General features: G+C 42.8%; 1 protein-coding gene across 1 annotated transcript in view; it reads right to left on the reverse strand.

The window, feature by feature from the left end:
- Positions 1-13,771: 13,771 nt before the first annotated feature.
- Positions 13,772-19,246, reverse strand: part of ATG4C (autophagy related 4C cysteine peptidase) — a 105,667-nt gene continuing 100,192 nt past the window's right edge. The window contains exon 11 of the mRNA XM_077825196.1: positions 13,772-13,822. Coding sequence (XP_077681322.1) covers positions 13,811-13,822 — 12 coding nt within the window. The 3' untranslated portion in view covers positions 13,772-13,810. The remainder of the gene's footprint in view (positions 13,823-19,246) is intronic.

The raw sequence follows: 19,246 nt of genomic DNA on the forward strand, positions 1-19,246 counted from the left end.
AAAACAACTTAATAACAGAGGTGTGGGGGTTATTTTGATTTGTTCAAGGACAATAAGAGATTTTGGCACAAGGAAGAAGTTTGTTTTTAAATAATAATTGCATCTGATTAAAAAAAATTAAACTGTTCATTAAACTGCAACAAATTATGTCATACTGGATTATTTTTATGGTGCAAAAATACCTTCTTTTTAAAAAATAGCATGCTAGGAGGTCAGAGCCTTTATTTCAGAGGCTTGGGAGGGGGGGTGTTATATACATAAAAAGGAAAAATAAAACTCCTATTTACATAAACAAATTTTACTCTGTCTCCCAGAAAATATACCTACACTATTTTCTGTACCAATATATTTGCACAATCAAAAACAATAATTTCAGTCAGTGGTCCGATGAATCAGCAGGTATTTAAGTCAAAGGCAGCTAGGAAGGACTACATTAGTTCTGTTCCCCGGACCTGTCAAAGCTCAGAAGAGATTAAACGCCTGACCCCTTCATCCCTAACATTGCTTCACTAGAGACATTTCTGTCACTATTTCTGCCACTTGGCTTTCTAAGATGCCACAAAGCCTAGGGCAACCTCTGCTACATTTCAGTGTTGTTTATTGATTTCTGACCCAGTGCTTAATAGTTTTCCCAGTCCCCCCGAATGGCTTTTGTAAGCAATACGGTTTGTACATCTCCCCGATCAATACCTTTTATATTTACAATAAAATTGAAACTGCTTCTATTGGGGGTGCAACCCAGCATTTGTCATCGTTCAGCGAGGGAAAACGATGTCATTATCTGAATTAAAACATTTATTTCTGATTAAGAGAGTGTCCTATCTCATTAATTTTTCCCTTTCCAATAAAAAGGGAATAGAATCCTATTGATTTTTTCACTTTTACACATCTCCACTGCTGGGAAGATAATTGAGAAGTTAGCCAGAATAAATGAAGTTTCAAGTCTAGCGGGCTAGCCAATACCTTCCAAATTCAAGGTGTTTTTATGAAGCTGGATTTTAATTTGTTGGCAAGCTGAAGCAGTGGGACTTATTCGGCTGAGTAAATTGGATTAAGAGTAGAATCTCCTTGAAGCATGTCTTGGTGAATGCTGAGGGGCTTGTTCCCCCTAGGCAGCCACAGACTTGCTTTAGATTTATGCTAAGACAGCTTCCAAATTGCCCTCCTTCAAAACTCAAACTCACTCCAGGAAGTGTGGATTAGTGGACCAAAAGCCCATTAACTTAAGTTTCTTTCACAGTATCCATCGCCTTAAAAAACAACTGAGATCTAATCAGAAGATGAACTAGACCTTCAAATTTTCTGTGTCAATTGATTACACTTTATTAGAATAATAGGATTAAATCCAAGCTTCATTAAAAGGAATTCCCTTTTATGAATCCCTGCTACCAAAGACATTTCCAGTGTCAGTATTAGCAATTACACTCCAGCTATAGGATACTTCTCATTCTAATATTTGTCTCTCTATGATTAACAATCAGTATACCGTGTTCATTCCCATATGTAAAGATAGTGACTTCGTCATATATTCCTCTAAAAAATATAGGTATGTCTCTATAATGAGACGTATAAAATGCAGTAGTTAAATTGAATCATATACTGTACATCTTGATAAATTAAGAATACCGTCACCAGCTACGGGGAAGATTTTGTTACTAGCATGAGGTTAATTGTTATGTATCTGGAAAATTCACCCTTCCTAAATGTGATTGAATCTTATAGAAAAACCTGGGATTCTGCTCTTTTATTGATAGAAAACAAACCTCTCAATAAAAGTAAGTGAGTGAAATCCTGCAGACAAATATTTCAACTACGTGTCTTCTTTCAGAGTAACAGCCGTGTTAGTCTGTATTCGCAAAAAGAAAAGGAGTACTTGTGGCACCTTAGAGACTAAGGTGCCACAAGTACTCCTGTGTCTTCTTTTGTTATCTGGCTACAGGTTACTAGAAAAGGAGTTTATCCAGAAGTTTGTTTCTTTACTTTCATTCATACATTATTTACAGCTTGGTGGTTTCAAGAAATGGTTGGTTTGATTATTCTTCATTAATACAAAAGTACATGATGCAAAATAAAATGAAAAGATTGTAATCTTAAGTGCCTGAAGTTTGTACCTGGCTGGCACAGAGTAACTTTTTTTTGTTTGGGGTTTTGTTTTTTTTTTGTTTTTTTTTTTGCATCTTCAGTCCTCATTTGTTTTCAAGGAAGAAAATGCAAAATATACAGCGGAAAACCTTCAGCGAAAGCATTCTAAATGCCTTAGTTATAACAAATCAACAGCACTAGATTAAAAATGCTGTGTAAGTGAAGAACTTAATTTCTTGCTGCATTTTAATGCATGGTTCAAAGTACCAAAGTATGCAAAAGGTTGAATACATTCATCACAAATAATTCTGTTTTCTCTCTTTACACCAATGAGAAATTACAAGATTACCAATGACCTTCCTACCAATGAAGCCCTATAATTATGGTCATTTGTTATACAACAGAGATGAATGGATAGAATTTACATAGAATAAAAATATTATTTAACAGCTGTGTTATTGATGTATAAAGTTTAATCCTAATTTATTTAAATGCTATAAATATATCGGTAATGTATCTTTTTCAAATTAACCTCATGAACCTTATACTGGCAAAACTTCAATTAATATTGCACTAAAATCCATTTTCTCATGTTGTGTAGCATATTATGTGAGTAAAAAATATACAACTAAAATACCACTGCATCTTCTCTAAGGACTTGTTTGATTTTTATTTCTTTTTACTCCTTGATTCATGATTTCTGTATTGAAATAATTTAGAAAACAAAATCCCGTACATTAAAAACAAACTGGTTATACATGTCTGTGAAAACTGGTTTCTTTCACTATAGATTGCACATATCTATGCTGCACGAATTGTTGAAATTTACCTTTTGCTTTTCAAGACATTATATTCTAATAACAAAGAGAAGGAAAAAAGAACATAATCAAGCCACTATTAACTCTATTCCTTTTGCTTAGTATACTGTAAATTGGAGTCTTATGAAAACACAGGACATGTTGTGTTGTTTTAGCTTTTGATTAATTTATAGACCAAAACATACATGTATATGTGTGTATAATACTTTTTGGCTGATCTCTTTTATATTCTGTCCATTTGCCCCAGCTGTCATTATTCCATGTTCATCGACAGAAGAGTTATAGTTTGCAAAAACCTATCAGGTAGGCTGGACACCAGATAATTGAGGTGATGATCAGCACTAGCAAAAGACAATTGATAGTGATAGTGTCAGAGGCTGTACCTAACAAGATCTGTACCCTCTGTCTCCTTTAGCCTTTCTTTGGAATGGACAGAATATGGAATAACATGGACATATCTGATGTGCATCAATAGATAGGATGGCAGCGCATAATACTTCTTAGACCTGCAATATGATGGTTGTATCTTTTGACATTGCAGCAGGTTATTAAATAGAAATGTGAACTATTAAGAGAGGATCTTGACCCTCAATACATTTTTATCAAAGTCAAAAAACATTTGACACCATCAAATAGTTCCATACTGTGAAGAAGGGGGAAAAATCCTCTGTCACAGAAAAGTAATGTATTACAATAGCTCCATTTTTTAAGAAGAAAAATTGACCCTAAAGCACAGGGATTTCAATGTAAATCCGATAAAGTGAGCTGTAGCTCACAAAAGCTTATGCTCAAATAAATTTGTTAGTCTCTAAGGTGCCACAAGTACTCCTTTTCTTAATGTAAACAATAGTTGTTTAAAAATGTAAACATACATATTGTCATCTTTAAAGTGGAGTATACAGAAATATTTACTTTTCTGTAAACTTTTCTTATTAATTTTAATAGAATCATAGAATATCAGGGTTGGAAGGGACCTCAGGAGGTCATCTAGTCCAACCCCCTGCTCAAAGCAGGACCAATCCCCAATTTATGACCCATATCCCTAAATGACCCCCTCAAGGATTGAACTCGCAACCCTGGGTTTAGCAGGCGAAAGCTCAAACCACTGAGGTATCCCTCCCCCCACATTGAAAAATTAGGGTTATAACATAAATTAGTGATGGACACAAACCAAATCCTCACATCCACACACTCTCTATCTTTGGGGTTGTTTGAAATCCATAACTGGATCTGGACTCAAATTTTGAAAATGTTCCCTTTCTAGGTCAGGACACACAGACAGACTTCTGAGCGTCACTGATCTGGTGTGAATCTGAATTTTGTGGCATGATACCCATCACTGGAGATAACATTATTTGAATATTATTTCACAGAAATTATAACACCAAAATGGTAACCTTTATCTCACTCCGCCAAAACCGGAGTATTCTCCTTTACCATTTTGTGTTGTTCTTTATTTTACTGGATACTTTATAAATCTAATATTTCTTCCTGCCTTTTTTAAAGTGCTGTCTTTATTTCCAGCAAAAAATTGCAGTCCCAAGCCTCTCTGACACTCTTTTCTGAAGAGCTTTTTACAGTTTTACAAACCGGATGAGATCAACATCATGCATACACAACCCATTCAGATGGATCCAAATGACACACTATTGCCTGGCTACATATTTCCAGTTATAATGGAAGAGCTAGTGTAGGCAACTTGCAGTAGGATTTATCCTCCTATGTCCATCTCTAATGTATGCAAGAAAGTCTTAGCTTTGCATGGCTATTAAACACCCTATAGTCTATATAAAAACATGCAACTTTGAGGCCTAATAGCAATAAAATATTATGGGTATTGCCCTCAATCATGGCTGAATGAGCCTGTCCCTTGATTGGGTAGTTGGTAAGCCACATACTGTAGCATACTCATGAATAGTCATGCTTTCTCATTACAATGAACAATAGGTTGCTTAACTATATAACTCTCTACTTTCCAAAATGACTTTCCATTGATTTCAAAACCTCTTCCCTTCTCTGCAAGCTATTGCTCCCTAATATTTCAGCATTCTTCTTCTCAGCAGTGCACTTTCAAAGCCAGTTACATGCTCGCTGAGTGGTATTGAGCCCCTACTCTTTTTATTTTTCCTGAGGCCAATTGCCTTTGGGAGGGACTGATATACACCATAGCATTTTGGTGAGGCTTTCAGATATACTGGGCTCCAGTTGGATTGTCGCAGTTGCAATCAGAGTGTTAGGTTTACTATAGTATTTGCAAACAATCCTTGGTTTAAAAAGGTCAGGTGGTTTAACCTACAGCAAGTTAATGGAGCTGTAAGAAGGGTCTGGGTGACGGATGTGTATTTTTTTTTAAAATTGAGAAACATCATTCAGTGGATCAGAGTGCTGTGGAAAATCAGCTGTGCATGATCTGCAGTGATATCAGCATGAGTCAGCATAATCAGCAAACCTGGAACACAGTACCCACCTCCTTCAACTTTTGAGAGGTGAGGCCTGATAATTTACCACAGCATATTGATTGATTGATAACACAGTGATAGAATGATTGTCATTGGAATTACACTGAGCGACATTGCTTCTGTGCCACAAGCCACACTCCATATGTACTATAAGTCAAATGCAGAATGGCAATGATACTACCTATGAAATTTATACGCATGGTTATAAATTAATTCTTTTGGGCTGGACCCAGCAGCAGCAGCGTGGATTTGCAATTTCCAAACAGCATCTATGGCAGTGGCTTGGGAATACTATCTATCAAGTGTGGTGACTAATGTGGTAGATGGTGGTCCTTCCCGCCACTGGCTCAAGTATCCAGTTGTGTTAGAGGGGAAAAGAAAATGCTCTAAAATAACAGCCATCCTGGAACAGCAATTTCTCACCACTGTTCCCAGTCTTATGACAAGAAGCACAAGTCTTCTTTAAAATGCACAATTCCTTAGGCCATAAACATGAAAATCTGTCTGTACACCATATGTGTAGGGGAAAGAGAAAGGGATCCCGCGATGAGAAACATTAGGGATGAAATTACAAACAGGCCCAGGCCATAATCCCAGATCCAATACCCCTAGACTTTGGGGAAGGTTCATTTGTTTCAGTCCTTCATCTTCTTCTTTTCCCTCCACCTCTGAAATCTAGAGGTAGACTTGAACTAAAACCCCTGTACTCAAACACCCCTGAGCTCTGTGAAAGTTTGTGTCCATGTCCAGAGTTTGTAACTCCAGCTCATTTTTCTCCCACAACCTCTCCCCATTATCAGTAAATAACCTCCCTGTGTCACATGCCCTACTAACTATTCTCTGCATCCCCTCTTTATACCTTCACTTTCTCTCCTTCCTCTTACCCTCATTTCTCACTTTCATCCCCCTCTGCCCTCTCATCCAGTCCAGCACCCTCCTCTGCCATCACTCAAACACCTACTTACACCCTCTCACATGTAAATTCTGCCTTATGCTTTGTTGTAGTAACAGGAACCCAGGTTTATTACCTTGTAAGTCTCCGACATAGTGAAATCTATTAATCGAAAAGGGTTTTCCATCCGTTCCAAGTGAACGGAGATGCAGCTATATGGAATATGGCTATGGTGCTTGAAAATCTATACAGACAGCAGCCTGGGAGAAAAGACAGATTGTACCTTTGCGTCATTTGTGATCATATTTACAGATTCAGTGTAAAAGCTGGGGGCATGTTCAAGAGCTCCAGGAGTGTAACTTATTTTGCCACAAGCTGTGTTTGTTTGTAAGAAAATGGGTGGAAATGAATGGTGTTGCTCAAAGTGTTGTAGGGTTCTCCCAAGCTAAGAGTGGAGCTAACTCCTGCCAGGAGCCCTGAGCCAGCCTCAAAAGAGGAGACAAACTTTTTGAAAATAAATCCAGAGGGGAAATGAAGGCATGCAGCTATCTATTGAACAGGTGCACAGGTGAACCTTAGCCCCCTGCCTGGGAGGTAGCCAGGTAACAGCAATTAAACCAAAACCCCAAATGGGTCCTGGTATTCTGAGGGCATCCTGACAATGTTGGCCAAAGATCTTTGGCCACATAGGGAAACTATTCCTGCCTCAGGCTGTAAGTAAATCCCCTTCCAAAAAAAAAGTGTTGCTTGGCTGCGGATCTGCATTTTAACTGTCTGATGAGTCAAACATAAACTACCAGGGGGCTTGAGAGCTTATTATTCTGAGCACTTCACTCACCTGCCATTCTCTGTGGCCAGCTACCATAGGCTGGGTGAATTTTTGCTGACTTGGCTGGTCTGGCCTCAGAGACAAATTTCTGACCTTGCATGGCTTACTTCATTGTAAAGGGGCTGTGGGTTTTCTTTTGACTCGACAGAGGCCTCAACAGTGGAAGTCTTCATGGTCCCTCCAGTGATTCTTCCTTTTTAGGCTTATGCGCACTTCCAGGAGTTACAAGCATAGGCGCCAACTCCGTGGGTGCTCTGGGGCTCAGCACCCACTGGCAGCCCTGCGGATCAGCTCTTCCTCCTCCCTCCCAGCACCTTCCGCCCACCAGCGGGCCCCATCGATCAGCTCCTCCCCTTCCCTCACACTGCCTCACGCCCACCGCAATCAGGGGAGGAGCGGGGGGTCAAGCACCCCTGGGAACTCACAAAGTCGGCGTCTCTGGTTACAAGGCCCCATAGCAAGGAGAAAATGTATTTAGCTCCTTTATCTGAACAAAGTATGAAATTGTTGATGGTTCACAACCCAGCATAAATGTGAAGGATTCTGACTGAAGGATAGAAACTGTAGTTTATTCATTGTTCTAGGACAGGGGCGGGCTACGGCCTGCGGGCTGAATCCAGCCCACCAGCCGTTTTAATCTACCCCTCAAGTTCCTGCTGGGTAGTGGGGTCTGGGACTTGCCCCACTGCGGCGCTCCAGCTGGGGAGCAGGGTTGGGGTCCGTTCCATGCAGCTCCTAGAAGCAGCGTCATGACCCCTCCTCTGGCTCCTACATGTAGTGGCAGACAGGGGGATCTGCTCTGCATGCTGCTCCCGCTCCAAGTGCTGCCCCCACAGCTCCCATTGGCTGGGAACTGTGGCCAATGGGAACTGTAGGACTGGTGCCTGAGGACGGGGCAGCTTGCAGAGCTGCCTGGCTGTGAATCCACGTAGGAGCCAGCGAAGGGACATGGCATTGCTTCCAGGAGCCGCTTGATGTAAGAGCGGTCTGGAGCCTGCATCCCTAAGCCTCCCCCCATGCCCCAACCCCCTGCCCCAGCCCTGATCCCCCTCCCGCCCTCCAAACCCCAAACCTCTCATCCCCAGCCCCACCCTAGAGCCCACACCCCCAGCCAGAGCCCTCACCCCCACATGCCCCAAACCCGTGCCCCAGCCCTGATCCCCCTCCTGCACTCCAAACCCCTCAGTCCCAGCCCGGAACACCTTTGTACACCCCAAATTCCTCATCCCCAGCACCACCCCAGAGCCCACAGCCCTAGCCAGAGCCCTCACCCCCCATCCCCCCACACACACTCCATTGCCCCACCCCAGTCCAGAGCCCCCTCCTGTACCCTGAACTCCTCATTTCTGGCCCCACTCTGGAGCTCACACCTCCAAACAGAGCCCTCACTCCCTCCCACACTCCAGCTACAATTTTGTGAGTATTCATGGCCTGCCATACAATTTCTTTTCCCAGATGTGGCCCTGAGGCCAAAAAGTTTGCCCACCCCTGTATAGCAGTTAGAGTCCCAGCAGGTAATCCAGTCCATACCCCTGGAAGGGAAGGATGTAAGCTTCCAAGAGAGGACACAACAGAAGTTACACTGTAGAGACAGTCAAATATTTTCAGTCACTGATTGGTGAATATTGTCATGAATAAAGGCAATGAGTTCAATTTCATGTGATTCCTAGGATCTTTTTCTTCAAGAGGGACAATATCATTTAATGTGTTTATACAGCTTCTCACACAATGCATCACAGATCCTGCTTGGGGAGCAGAGGCATTATTGTGAGATAAGCATCTAGTAATAACAACAAAGCCCCAAAGAAGAGCTCTGCGGAAGCTCAAAAGCTTGCCTCTCTCTCACCAGCAGAAGTTGGTGCAATAAAAGATATTACCTCACCCACCTTGTCTCTCTAATAACCTGGGACCAACATGGCTACAACAACACTGCATACAACAAACATTTGGCCAGCTGAATATTGGTGACTCCTGAAATTTTCACAGGGGACTGAACTTGGGAGCTCTAGAATCAAAGCATGAGTTTCTACAGAACTAACGAACTACTTCCCCTAACTGGTGGCAATAGTAGACTCCTACCCTTGAGGGAGCATGCACAGAAAGAACATATAACACACAGTTATAACCAGGTGTTACATTAGCATACTGGAAAGTGCCTGTTCAATAGTCAATATTTGCTGGTCCGTATTCTCTAGTGTAAAAGTTTCAATCACTCAGTCAGGGAGTAGAAAAATGCCCATGTGTGAATCCTAATTATCATTGCTTTTCTTTTGTACCTTCCTGTTATTAGCAATGTCTTCCTGCTCCCATATATACCCTACAGGTCTGATTCCCCACTGCCTTGCCCCTTAGGGAGTCATTCACACCTGGGCAACATTTTACACCCACTTTGCACAGGTGTAAATGACTCCCCGTGAGGTGCAAGCCATGAGAAACCAGGCCCTTTGATTATTCTACACCAATGGCCAAGGTAACACAGAAATCAGAAATGGCAACATAGCATATACAGGTTTCAGAGTAGCAGCCGTGTTAGTCTGTATTTGCAAAAAGAAAAGGAGTACTTGTGGCACCTTAGAAACTAACCAATTTATTTGAGCATAAGCTTTCGTGAGCTACAGCTCACTTCATCGGATGTAGCTCACGAAAGCTTATGCTCAAATAAATTGGTTAGTCTCTAAGGTGTCACAAGTCCTCCTTTTCTTTATAGCATATACAGTCGCTAAACCAGTGTTAAGTCACTTAAGTGAAACAGAACCTACATGTAGCTTTTGCTTGTCTGTTCATCCAGAACTACGAAGAAAACTTTCCCATTTTTTGTTGAGGATGTGAGTACATCCTAGCAACCAGGGAATCTCCAAAGGCTTAGTTTGGAGAAAGAGCCGGAAGTTTTGAAGCTTATCTGAACTATCAACTCTCTTGGGTCTGTAAAACTGAGCTGGAAATCTTGTCAAGACAGGCTTCCTTGGCCGATTTCACCTCTTTTACTTCCAGTCCCAGCTGCAGCCAAGGAGCACAAATTTGAGAAATAATTTAGCAGTGGTTGGACAGCCCAGGAGCTGAAGCTGGACAGCTTTTGTGAAAGATGCTAAGTGGACACCCTGGAGGTTAACGCTCCCTATTTATGCACTGAATAAGCCAACAGAGACATCAGCAGTGCACATTTCCCCAGGCTGTGCCATGGAGATTAGGGATTATCTCTTTTTACTGTCTGGTCAACAAGTCTTCCATTTCAAGTCAGGGTTGGCACTGGATCTAGTTTGCTGGTCAGCCTGGAGAGGCTGGGTCAGATATCTATTAGCTGGTGGCCCTGCTTTCTGCTGAGTTCTGCCTGATGGCCTCCCTTGTCTCTCTTTATTCCGCTCCTTGTTTACATCATCAGTCTCTTCCTGGGCCATTAACAAAATCTTGTCATCATCTCCTCTGCAGCTTCAAAAAATATCGGTGCCCCACTAACCACATTGCTTTCTAAACCCCACCTACAAACAATCTAAGCATGCATTAATTTGCACTGCTTTCCCTTCCATGGTGCATAAAACCACTATACCTCTAGGGAGTGCTTAGAGAAACCTCTGGATGCATGGATAATGTGGAGCTTTGCTCTCCAGACATCAGCAGAAGCCTCCTGTGGCTCCCCAGAGAGCCTCGCAAATCTTACGGGTTCAGCAGGTTAAAGGAGTGGAACACCAGCTTCTTCTGTGGAAGGATTGGATGAGCAGAAAATTCTGTTTGGCCCTCTGTGAGAATGGGCCAGGTCCTGTAGGTCTGACTCAGGCAAGTCCCATTCATTTGTTAAATTGTACTCAGGTTTGTCAACTATGGGTTTTTAAATGATGGAGACAGAGACATATATGCATAAAGCATAAAAAGGCAGGTGTATTTAGGTTTGGTATTAATTTCTGCAGCTTAAATGGTTGTTGGCAGTGTTTAAGTCAAGGGCCAGATGCTTGCCCATTTGGGAACTGATGACCATATATTGCAAAACCAGCACTAGTGTGCCCTTGTGTTCTGGCTGAGAGCCCCACAGACTGTCTCCCTTCCCTGACCCCACTGAAGTTATCCCTCTCCAGAGAGCACCTGGATAAGCTGCACAAGGGTGAGAGGGAGCATTGGGTCAGGGACACATGCATACAAATGTGAAGACCAGTCCAGGTCCTAGGGCATGTCCTGGAACACCCCATCTCTATCACAAAGAACATCTCCTTGGGTTCTGAGGGGACACATCTTCTGCAGACTCCCTTCCTCTGTCTTCTGCACTCATAAGCACTGACCAGTCAGAAACTTGACTGAAATGTATAGATTTATGTGAGTACACATAGGGACCAATTAATCTTGGTCATAAGCAGTGATGAGCTGCCAAAATCTTAACAATGGGTTCCCTCCTCACCCCACGAGGGGGTCGTTGCACCACCCTGGCCCCCCAGAACTCCTGCCCAATCCAACCCCTCTGCTTTCCTTGACGGCCCCCCCCGCCCAGGACCCCTGCCCCATCCATCCCCCTCCCCTGTCCCCTGACTGCCCCCAGAACCAGGCAGGAGGGTCTCGTGGGCCACCGTAGTGGGTGTCCACCCCACCCCTAAGAGCCAGAGGCACCTGCCCAGGGGGCAAGGTGGGGAGTCCCAGAGGTGCTTACCTGGGGCAGCTCCCAGGAAGATCCGGCAGGTCCCTCTGGCTCCTAGGGGCGGGGAAGCGTAGCTAGGGGGGAGCAGGGGAAGCGGCTACTCCCCCACTGATCACATCAAAAGTGGCACCTTAGGCGCCGACTCCCTGGGTGCTCCAGGGCTGGAGCACCCGGTTCGCTAGAATCAGTTGTTAAATTTAGAAGCCCTTTTAGAACCGGTTGTTCCGCAAGGGGGAGGGATAGCTCAGTGGTTTGAGCATTGACCCAGGGTTGTGAGTTCAATCCTTGAGGGGGCCATTTAGGGATCTGGGATAAAAATGGAACATTGGTCCTGCTTTGAGCAGGGGGTTGGACTAGATGACCTCCTGAGGTCCCTTGCAACCCTGACATGCTATGATTCTAACCGGTTCTAAAAGGGCTTCTAAATTTAACAGGACCAAAGTGGCGCCTTAGGCGCCGACTCCATAGGTGCTCCAGCCCTTGAGCACCCACGGGGAAAATTTGGTGGATGCAGAGCACCCACCGGCAGCTCCCCACCCGGCCCCAGCTCACCTCCACTCCGCCTCCTCCCCTGAACCCACCGCCCAGCTCTGCTTCTCTGCGCCCCCCGCGAATCAGCTGTTTGGCAGGAAGCCGGGGAGGGCTGAGTAGCAGGCGGCAGCTTCCTGCTCAGGCCGAGGGTGGCGGACGTGAGCTGGGGCGGGGATTGGTTCCCCTGCGCGCCCCCTCCTTGGGCCCCCGTCCCAGCTCACCTCCGCTCTGCCTCCCTAGGCCTAAGCGGCAAGCCACGGCCTGCTTCTCAGCCTGCCCCAGCTTCCCGTGCGAACAGCTGATTCCCGGGAAGCCGCGGGGGGGGGGGGGGGCGAAGAAGCAGAGCAGAGTGGCGCGTTCAGGGGAGGAGGCAGAGGCGGAGCGGAGGTGAGCTGGGGCGGGGGGGGGGGGCAGGGAGCTGCTGGTGGATGCTCTGCACCAACCAAATTTTCCCCTTGGGTGCTCCAGGGCTGGAGCACCTATGGAGTCGGCGCCTAAGGCGCCACTTTGGGCTGGTTAAATTTAGAAGCCCTTTTAGAACTGGTTGTCCCTCGCGGAACAACCGGTTCTAAAAGGGCTTCTAAATTTAACAACCGGTTCTAGCGAACCAGTGCGAACCGGCTCCAGCTCACCACTGGTCATAAGCTATTGAAGTCAACAGAGTTACACCAGGAATGAATTTGGTTCCTGAGCTATAAAACATTGCATTTCAAAATGAACAGCAAGATTTAAAATAAATTTTAAAAATTAGATACTTCCCCAAACACAGCTCTTTCTTCTGTGCTGTCCCATATTATAAATTGGTTTTATTGTTCAAACTTGATTGAAACAAATTCATTCCCTAGCTGAGGCTTTTACTTGCCAACTTTCAACCCCAGATGGATTTTTATAGCCAAGATCTAAACCCCTGAAAAATAGCAGTGTACAGTATAATGGAAATGCTGACACAACCTACATTACAGCTGCGCGAATTGTGCCACTATAGTTTATGGAGAGCACATTTTGGTTTGTCAGGTTTTTAAACATAGGCTGTTATAAATTTGAAAGAGGACTGACTTGCTAACGCTTTAAGATGGTACATATTAGCAGAGATGGGCTTGAACTAAACTCTCAAATTTCAACCCCCATCCTGAACTTTGGAAAAGTTGGAGTCCTCATTCCAACTTCACAGCTGGCCCTTATCTTGACACAGTGTTGCTTTTATCAGCAGTTGTTTGTATTACAATCGTGCTTAGAGGCCCCAATATTGTGCTAGGCATGGTACAAACACATAGTAAGAGACAGTCCCTGTCCTGAAGAGCTTACATCCTAAACAGACAAGGAAGACAAAGGGTGGGAGAGAAAACAGAGGCACAGAGTGAAGTAACTTGCCCAAAATCATGCAGCGGATCTGTGGCAAAGCTAGGATTATTACCAAGGTCCATTGGAATGGCATTTGTGGTGTAGAAGTTATAATGATGCAGTTACTTTTATTCCAATGTCTAATGCAGATGAATATTTACCCACACAAATGATGGTCCTTAAAGGCTGAGACTGACTTACAAGACTCAGAAAATCCAGGTTGAGGGAGGTACTGTATCCTTAACAAATGCACTGTGGAGAAAAGTACATGGAATGAATTTAAAAGAACCAGCCTGCATCTGAAACTCTGACATTTGGGTATTTTTATCCTGTACCCCTAAAAATGAGATGATTGTGGAAATGCCACTACAAACTAAATGCAGCCACTGTAGTCTGACTGATAAATTCAGCAGTCTCTATTCATTACAGCTAACAAGGTGGTGCCTTTTAAAAATATAGGGTTACATATGCATAAATTAACTCAGACTAAAGCAAAGGGGGAAAATCTACTTAAATCTGAATTAACCTTTTATTGGCTTTTCCACTTGTCATAAACAGTTTGTAACCATACATATATCATCATACCAAACTTCATGTAAAACCTCTCACTCAATAATCCAATTGATATCAAAGTAATATATTCACTTGCAACAGTTCTCAAATGGTCCATTTTATAACCTAGGCAAAGGTTAATAATCCTTAGTTTCTTACGTGTGATCTTAACAATACTTCTCCTGCTGAACAGTGAATTTCAAGTAGCACCACATTGTATCGTTAATTATGATACTAATTCTTTACTAACATTAAAATAGAGGCCAAGATTTTCAAAAGCAACTAGTCTCTTTGGGTGCCATAGTTTTAGGGTGCCATACTTGAGACGCTTTGAAGGGGCCTGATTTTTAGGGTGCGGGTGTTCAGTACTTTCTGAAGATCAGGTGCATCTGAGATGTGTCCAGTCGAAAATGCATAAGCTAAGGCACTTAAAATCATTGGTCATTTTTTAAAATCTTGGCCAAAATATCCAAATGCCAAAGGGAAAAGTATCCAACTTGCAAAAGGAGATGCTGTTTTGTTATTGCTCGTTTTGTTCAAGTGTTCATACAGCCAATCAAGAGTTAAATGGTCAGAAGCTAGACCAGAACTTGTTTCTTTAATCTCTTCAATACATCACTTTCCATCAAACTCATATTCAGACTGAGGCAGGATGACTGACCTAGTGGCATCATACTGACACCGTCAGCAGGATCTGCATGCCAGCATGGCAGTCCCACCAAGCACTTCTCTCATGCCTTAAGCATCCTGGAAATAAAATGGTGACACAGCTAAATTTAATCTCTCTTATTCCTCTGGAGAACCTCTCTTCTTCAAGCTATTCCCATATAGACAAAAAGATTTTGTCTCACTGAACCTGTTTATTGACCGTAGCTGTCACCCCTGCTCTGACCGATGACCTTATCTGAATATTCAAATCTATTGTAGATCACAAGTTCAAATGATTTCTTTACCCTTTGAAAGCCCTGTTTTCATAGTGAGCTGATTACAAATGACAATATTATAAGGGGTGTCGTTTAGATTCTAAAAACAATTTGCACCTTGGATTTACAGACCTAATACATACAGAAATGTGAATGCTGCTGACACTTCCCTTTTTGCTTGTTTCTCAACTGCTGAATTGATACTGCTTGTGAAAATGGGGCTCTCCATTTCATGTGATAAAGAATTACAACTACTGGGCCGAACCTGGTGCAAGCAGATGCAACCCCCTTGATTTCAATACACTTTACTGCACTGGGTCTGAATCTGGGCCCCCTTCTGCAAAGTCCAGTCATCTTCCCGTGTGCAGGAGAAGTGGTGCTTCACCTGGGGTTAAATTGTTACGTGTAACTACAGCCCTGAAAAGAGGCTAGTGCAGAGATACACCACCTAAGAGGGAGCTCAGGAGCCGCATCCTTCGCCCTTCTACTGTCCACTTAGTGTACCAATGCTTACCCAGTCCCATAGGATGGTGTCAGATCCACCTCCCTTCCTTGTTCCCTTTGGGAAAGTAGTGCCCCAGAAGTAGACCCTGCACAAAGGAGGATGGGAAGGCTTTCCTCTATTAATATGGATTATTCTTTCATTGCCCCATGCTCCCAAAAAAGGACAGACTTAAGTAGCAATAGGCCTGATTTGAAAAGTTCAGATCCTCAGCTGGGCTGGGATTTTTCTGAAGTTTGGGGGTGTTAAGATCTGGGTGTTTGGCTTGGTCCGTTATACACACCAGCATTGAGGTTCAAATCCAGAACAGGATCCGGACTGCCTAACAGCTCAGGAGTGCTTGTGTCTGGGATTTCGGTTCTCACTCATCTCTAGAACCAACTGAGCAGTTTACAGCACAGCCATAATAACCTGTCAGCAATTGATTTCTATCCCACATGAAAGCTGACAGTAGGGGAAATTCACCCTTGTGCAGAGGGCCAGCGCAAGGCACATTTTGAGGACTGAAGTGGAACCTGAGTGATACATAGCCCTGGTGCTGGCCTTCTGCACACAGGTGAATTCACCATCAGTGGTGGGGAGTTCTTTGAAATTTCTGCAAGAGATGAGAAAATCCAGCAGAGTCAGAGATTTCACAAATCTTTCTAGCTACTCCCTGGGCACACAAAATTTGTTTGATTTCAGGAACTTTTAATCTGCCATTTAAGCCATTTCTCTTTTTCTAAAGAAGGTTTAGTTTTAAAAGATCCATTTTTTTCTGGAAGGAAATCTGTGATGTATATAGGGAGTAGAAGAACCCGTTCTCCCCCCAAAAGCGAGGCAGACGCAAGCAGGGTTTTATATGTGGTACATAGACTGTATTCACTTTTACTTTACATTTATTTTGCTTTCTCATTCCCTGTTCTAAATCTTTCTTTTTCACTGTATGTGTTTCATTTTTTCCTCTCATTCCCCTCTCTGATCTATTCTCCACAACCTCTCCTAAATAGAATGCAATCCTGATGATATTCAAGTTGGACTGGAACTTCAAATCCATAATAGTTGAGTGGTTTCAAAATTAGGCAAAACATGTTCTCCCAACCTTAGAAGAAGGCAAACCTTAGAAGAAGTCCCATATCACTAGTAAAACCTATCTATGCATCCATCCATCCATCCAAGATTTTTCTATAGGCATTGTATCTCTCTGTGTTTTTAAACAGATGAAACACTAGGACTCAAAAGAGCTGGAGACCCAAGTTGGATTGAGTATACACATACATAGGAAGTATTATAAATATTTCTTACGTTTGTTTCAAGGGACCTGCTGATTCAGCAGAAAGACACTAATGGGTTCTACTTAGGGGTGTGCACAATGTTTACAACAAAACCCAGACTCACAGAAAACACACCTGGTTTGGGATTTTGATATAATTCACAAATCAGTCCAGGTATGTTCAAAAGGGATGCTGAAATTCAAAATCTTCAGAGAACACATGGGTCCAGTTGCCGGTGAAAATCTGCCTTGCTTTATTGTTCCACATTGCAATGAAGCAGATTTCTCAATGCAATACCATTTCAGTGCAGAGCCAGGTGAAGGCAAAAAGCCCAAGCATCATAGAGAAATATGGGAGATACAAACCCACAAAGCTCAAAAGCAAGGAAAACGTGGGCACAAAGTTCTGCAAGGCAAAGCCCCTGTGTTTCATACTGCCTGAAGCAGCCCTCTCGTTTTTCTCTGACCACCCTTTCTAGCAACCTACATCCTGTTTTAAGATGTATTGAGTATAGTTCTATTCCATTAATGGTTATTTGAAGAACACCTTTCTTAAGCACCCTATTTTGTTGGTCCCTTGAGTGCTATTATATAGGGTTTTATTGTATTATGAACACATGGCAGACACTTGCAAATGCAAAGTAATGCACACTGGAAAACATCATCCCAACTATACATATAAAATGATGGGCTGTAAATTAGCTGTTACCACTCAAGAAAGAGACCTTAGCATCATTGTGGATAGTCCTCTGAAAACATCCACTCAATGTGCAGCGGCAGTCAAAAAAGCGAACAGAATGCTGGGAATCATTGAGAAAGGGATAGATAATTAGACAGAAAATATCATATTGCCGCTATATAAATCCATGGTGCACCTACATCTTGAAAACTTTGTGTAGATGTGGTCGCCACATCTCAGAAAAGATATATTGGAATCGTAAAAGGTACAGAAAAGGGCAACAAAAATTATTAGGGGTATGGAATGGCAGCCATAAGAGGAGAGATTAATAAGACTGGGACTTTTCAGCTTGGAAAAGAGACGACTTAGGGGGGATATGATAGAGGTCTATAAAATCATGACTGGTGCAGAGAAAGTAAATAAGGAAGTGTTATTTACTCCTTGTCAGAACACAAAAATTAGGGGTCACCAAATGAAATGAAAAGGCCGCACGTTTAAAACAAACAAAAGGAAGTATTTCTTCACACAACCCACAATCAACCTGTGGAATTCTTTGCCAGAGGATGTTATGAAGGCCAAGACTATAGCCGGCTTCAAAAAAGAACTAGATAAGTTCAGGGAGGATACGTCCATCAGTGGCTATTACCCAGGAAGAGCAGGGATGGTATCCTTAGACTCTGTTTGTCAGAAGCTAGGAATGGGCAACAGGGGATGGATCACTTGGCGATTACCTGTTCTGTTCATTCCCTCTGGGGCACCTGGCATTGGCCACTATCAGGATACTGGGCTAGATGGACCTTTGGTCTGATCCAGTATGGCCGTTCTTATGCTTACCAGGGGTAATGGTGGTGTTCTGGTTAAGACACACAAATAAAAAAAAGACTCAAAGGTTCCATTCCCAGCTCTGCCATTCACTTCCAGAGTGACCATGGGCAAATCATTTAAAAGACCTGGTATTCAAAGGTGCTGGCGTTGCAGCTGCTCAAAACTTTGGAAAATCCAGCCCTTTAACTTTCAGTGCCTCAGTTTCCCTATTTGTAAAAGTAGCCATAAAAATAAATCACTTCATAGTTCATTATGTACCTCACAGGGGTGTGGTGAAACTAAATACATTCATGCTTGTCAAGCCCTTTGAGAGCCTTGCAGGGAAGGTACTATAGAAGTGCAAAGTATTGCTGTAAATTAGAATTTCCTGCAGTATGTTTTTAAAATGCCAATATAAATAGCACAGGAAATAATAAAATGAATAAAACACATGACTTCATTTTAGTTTCATTTGAAAAATACAATGTGTGAAATGCAGGGTTCTGCTCTCCAGGTGGTAATCTCCATGCATAGCATAGTGTTTGTCCTGAATTTCATTGCTTTTTAAAAAAGTCATGAAAAGTCTTGATTTAGTTGGCATTTAATGTGTTTTTAATATAACTTCTGTGATATAATCAGCTACCGAGGGATTCAATGAGGAAACTTAAAGAGCAGTAAAAGCTTCAGCTATTGTTCTTTCTGCATTGTGATTGGCTTGCTGGGTATACAAACCCCAAAAATCCCAGGTCACATATACCTGCTGCATTTGTTGATACCCATTAGGCTACTGTGCAGTCCAGCATCATCCCATTCTAACAGTCGGCCAGCCAATCCGAATCCAGAAAAGCCAGCAGATACGATGGAATAGCAGTAAAAAATGTGTTGCTGTAAATCATGTTTCATTTCTGCATAGCTGGGAATAGTAATGCACAAGCCATAGGCAAGTATATTAATGTCTCCAGCT

The sequence above is a fragment of the Eretmochelys imbricata genome, chromosome 8 (assembly GCF_965152235.1).
Source record: "Eretmochelys imbricata isolate rEreImb1 chromosome 8, rEreImb1.hap1, whole genome shotgun sequence".
Lineage (NCBI taxonomy): Eukaryota > Metazoa > Chordata > Testudines > Cheloniidae > Eretmochelys > Eretmochelys imbricata.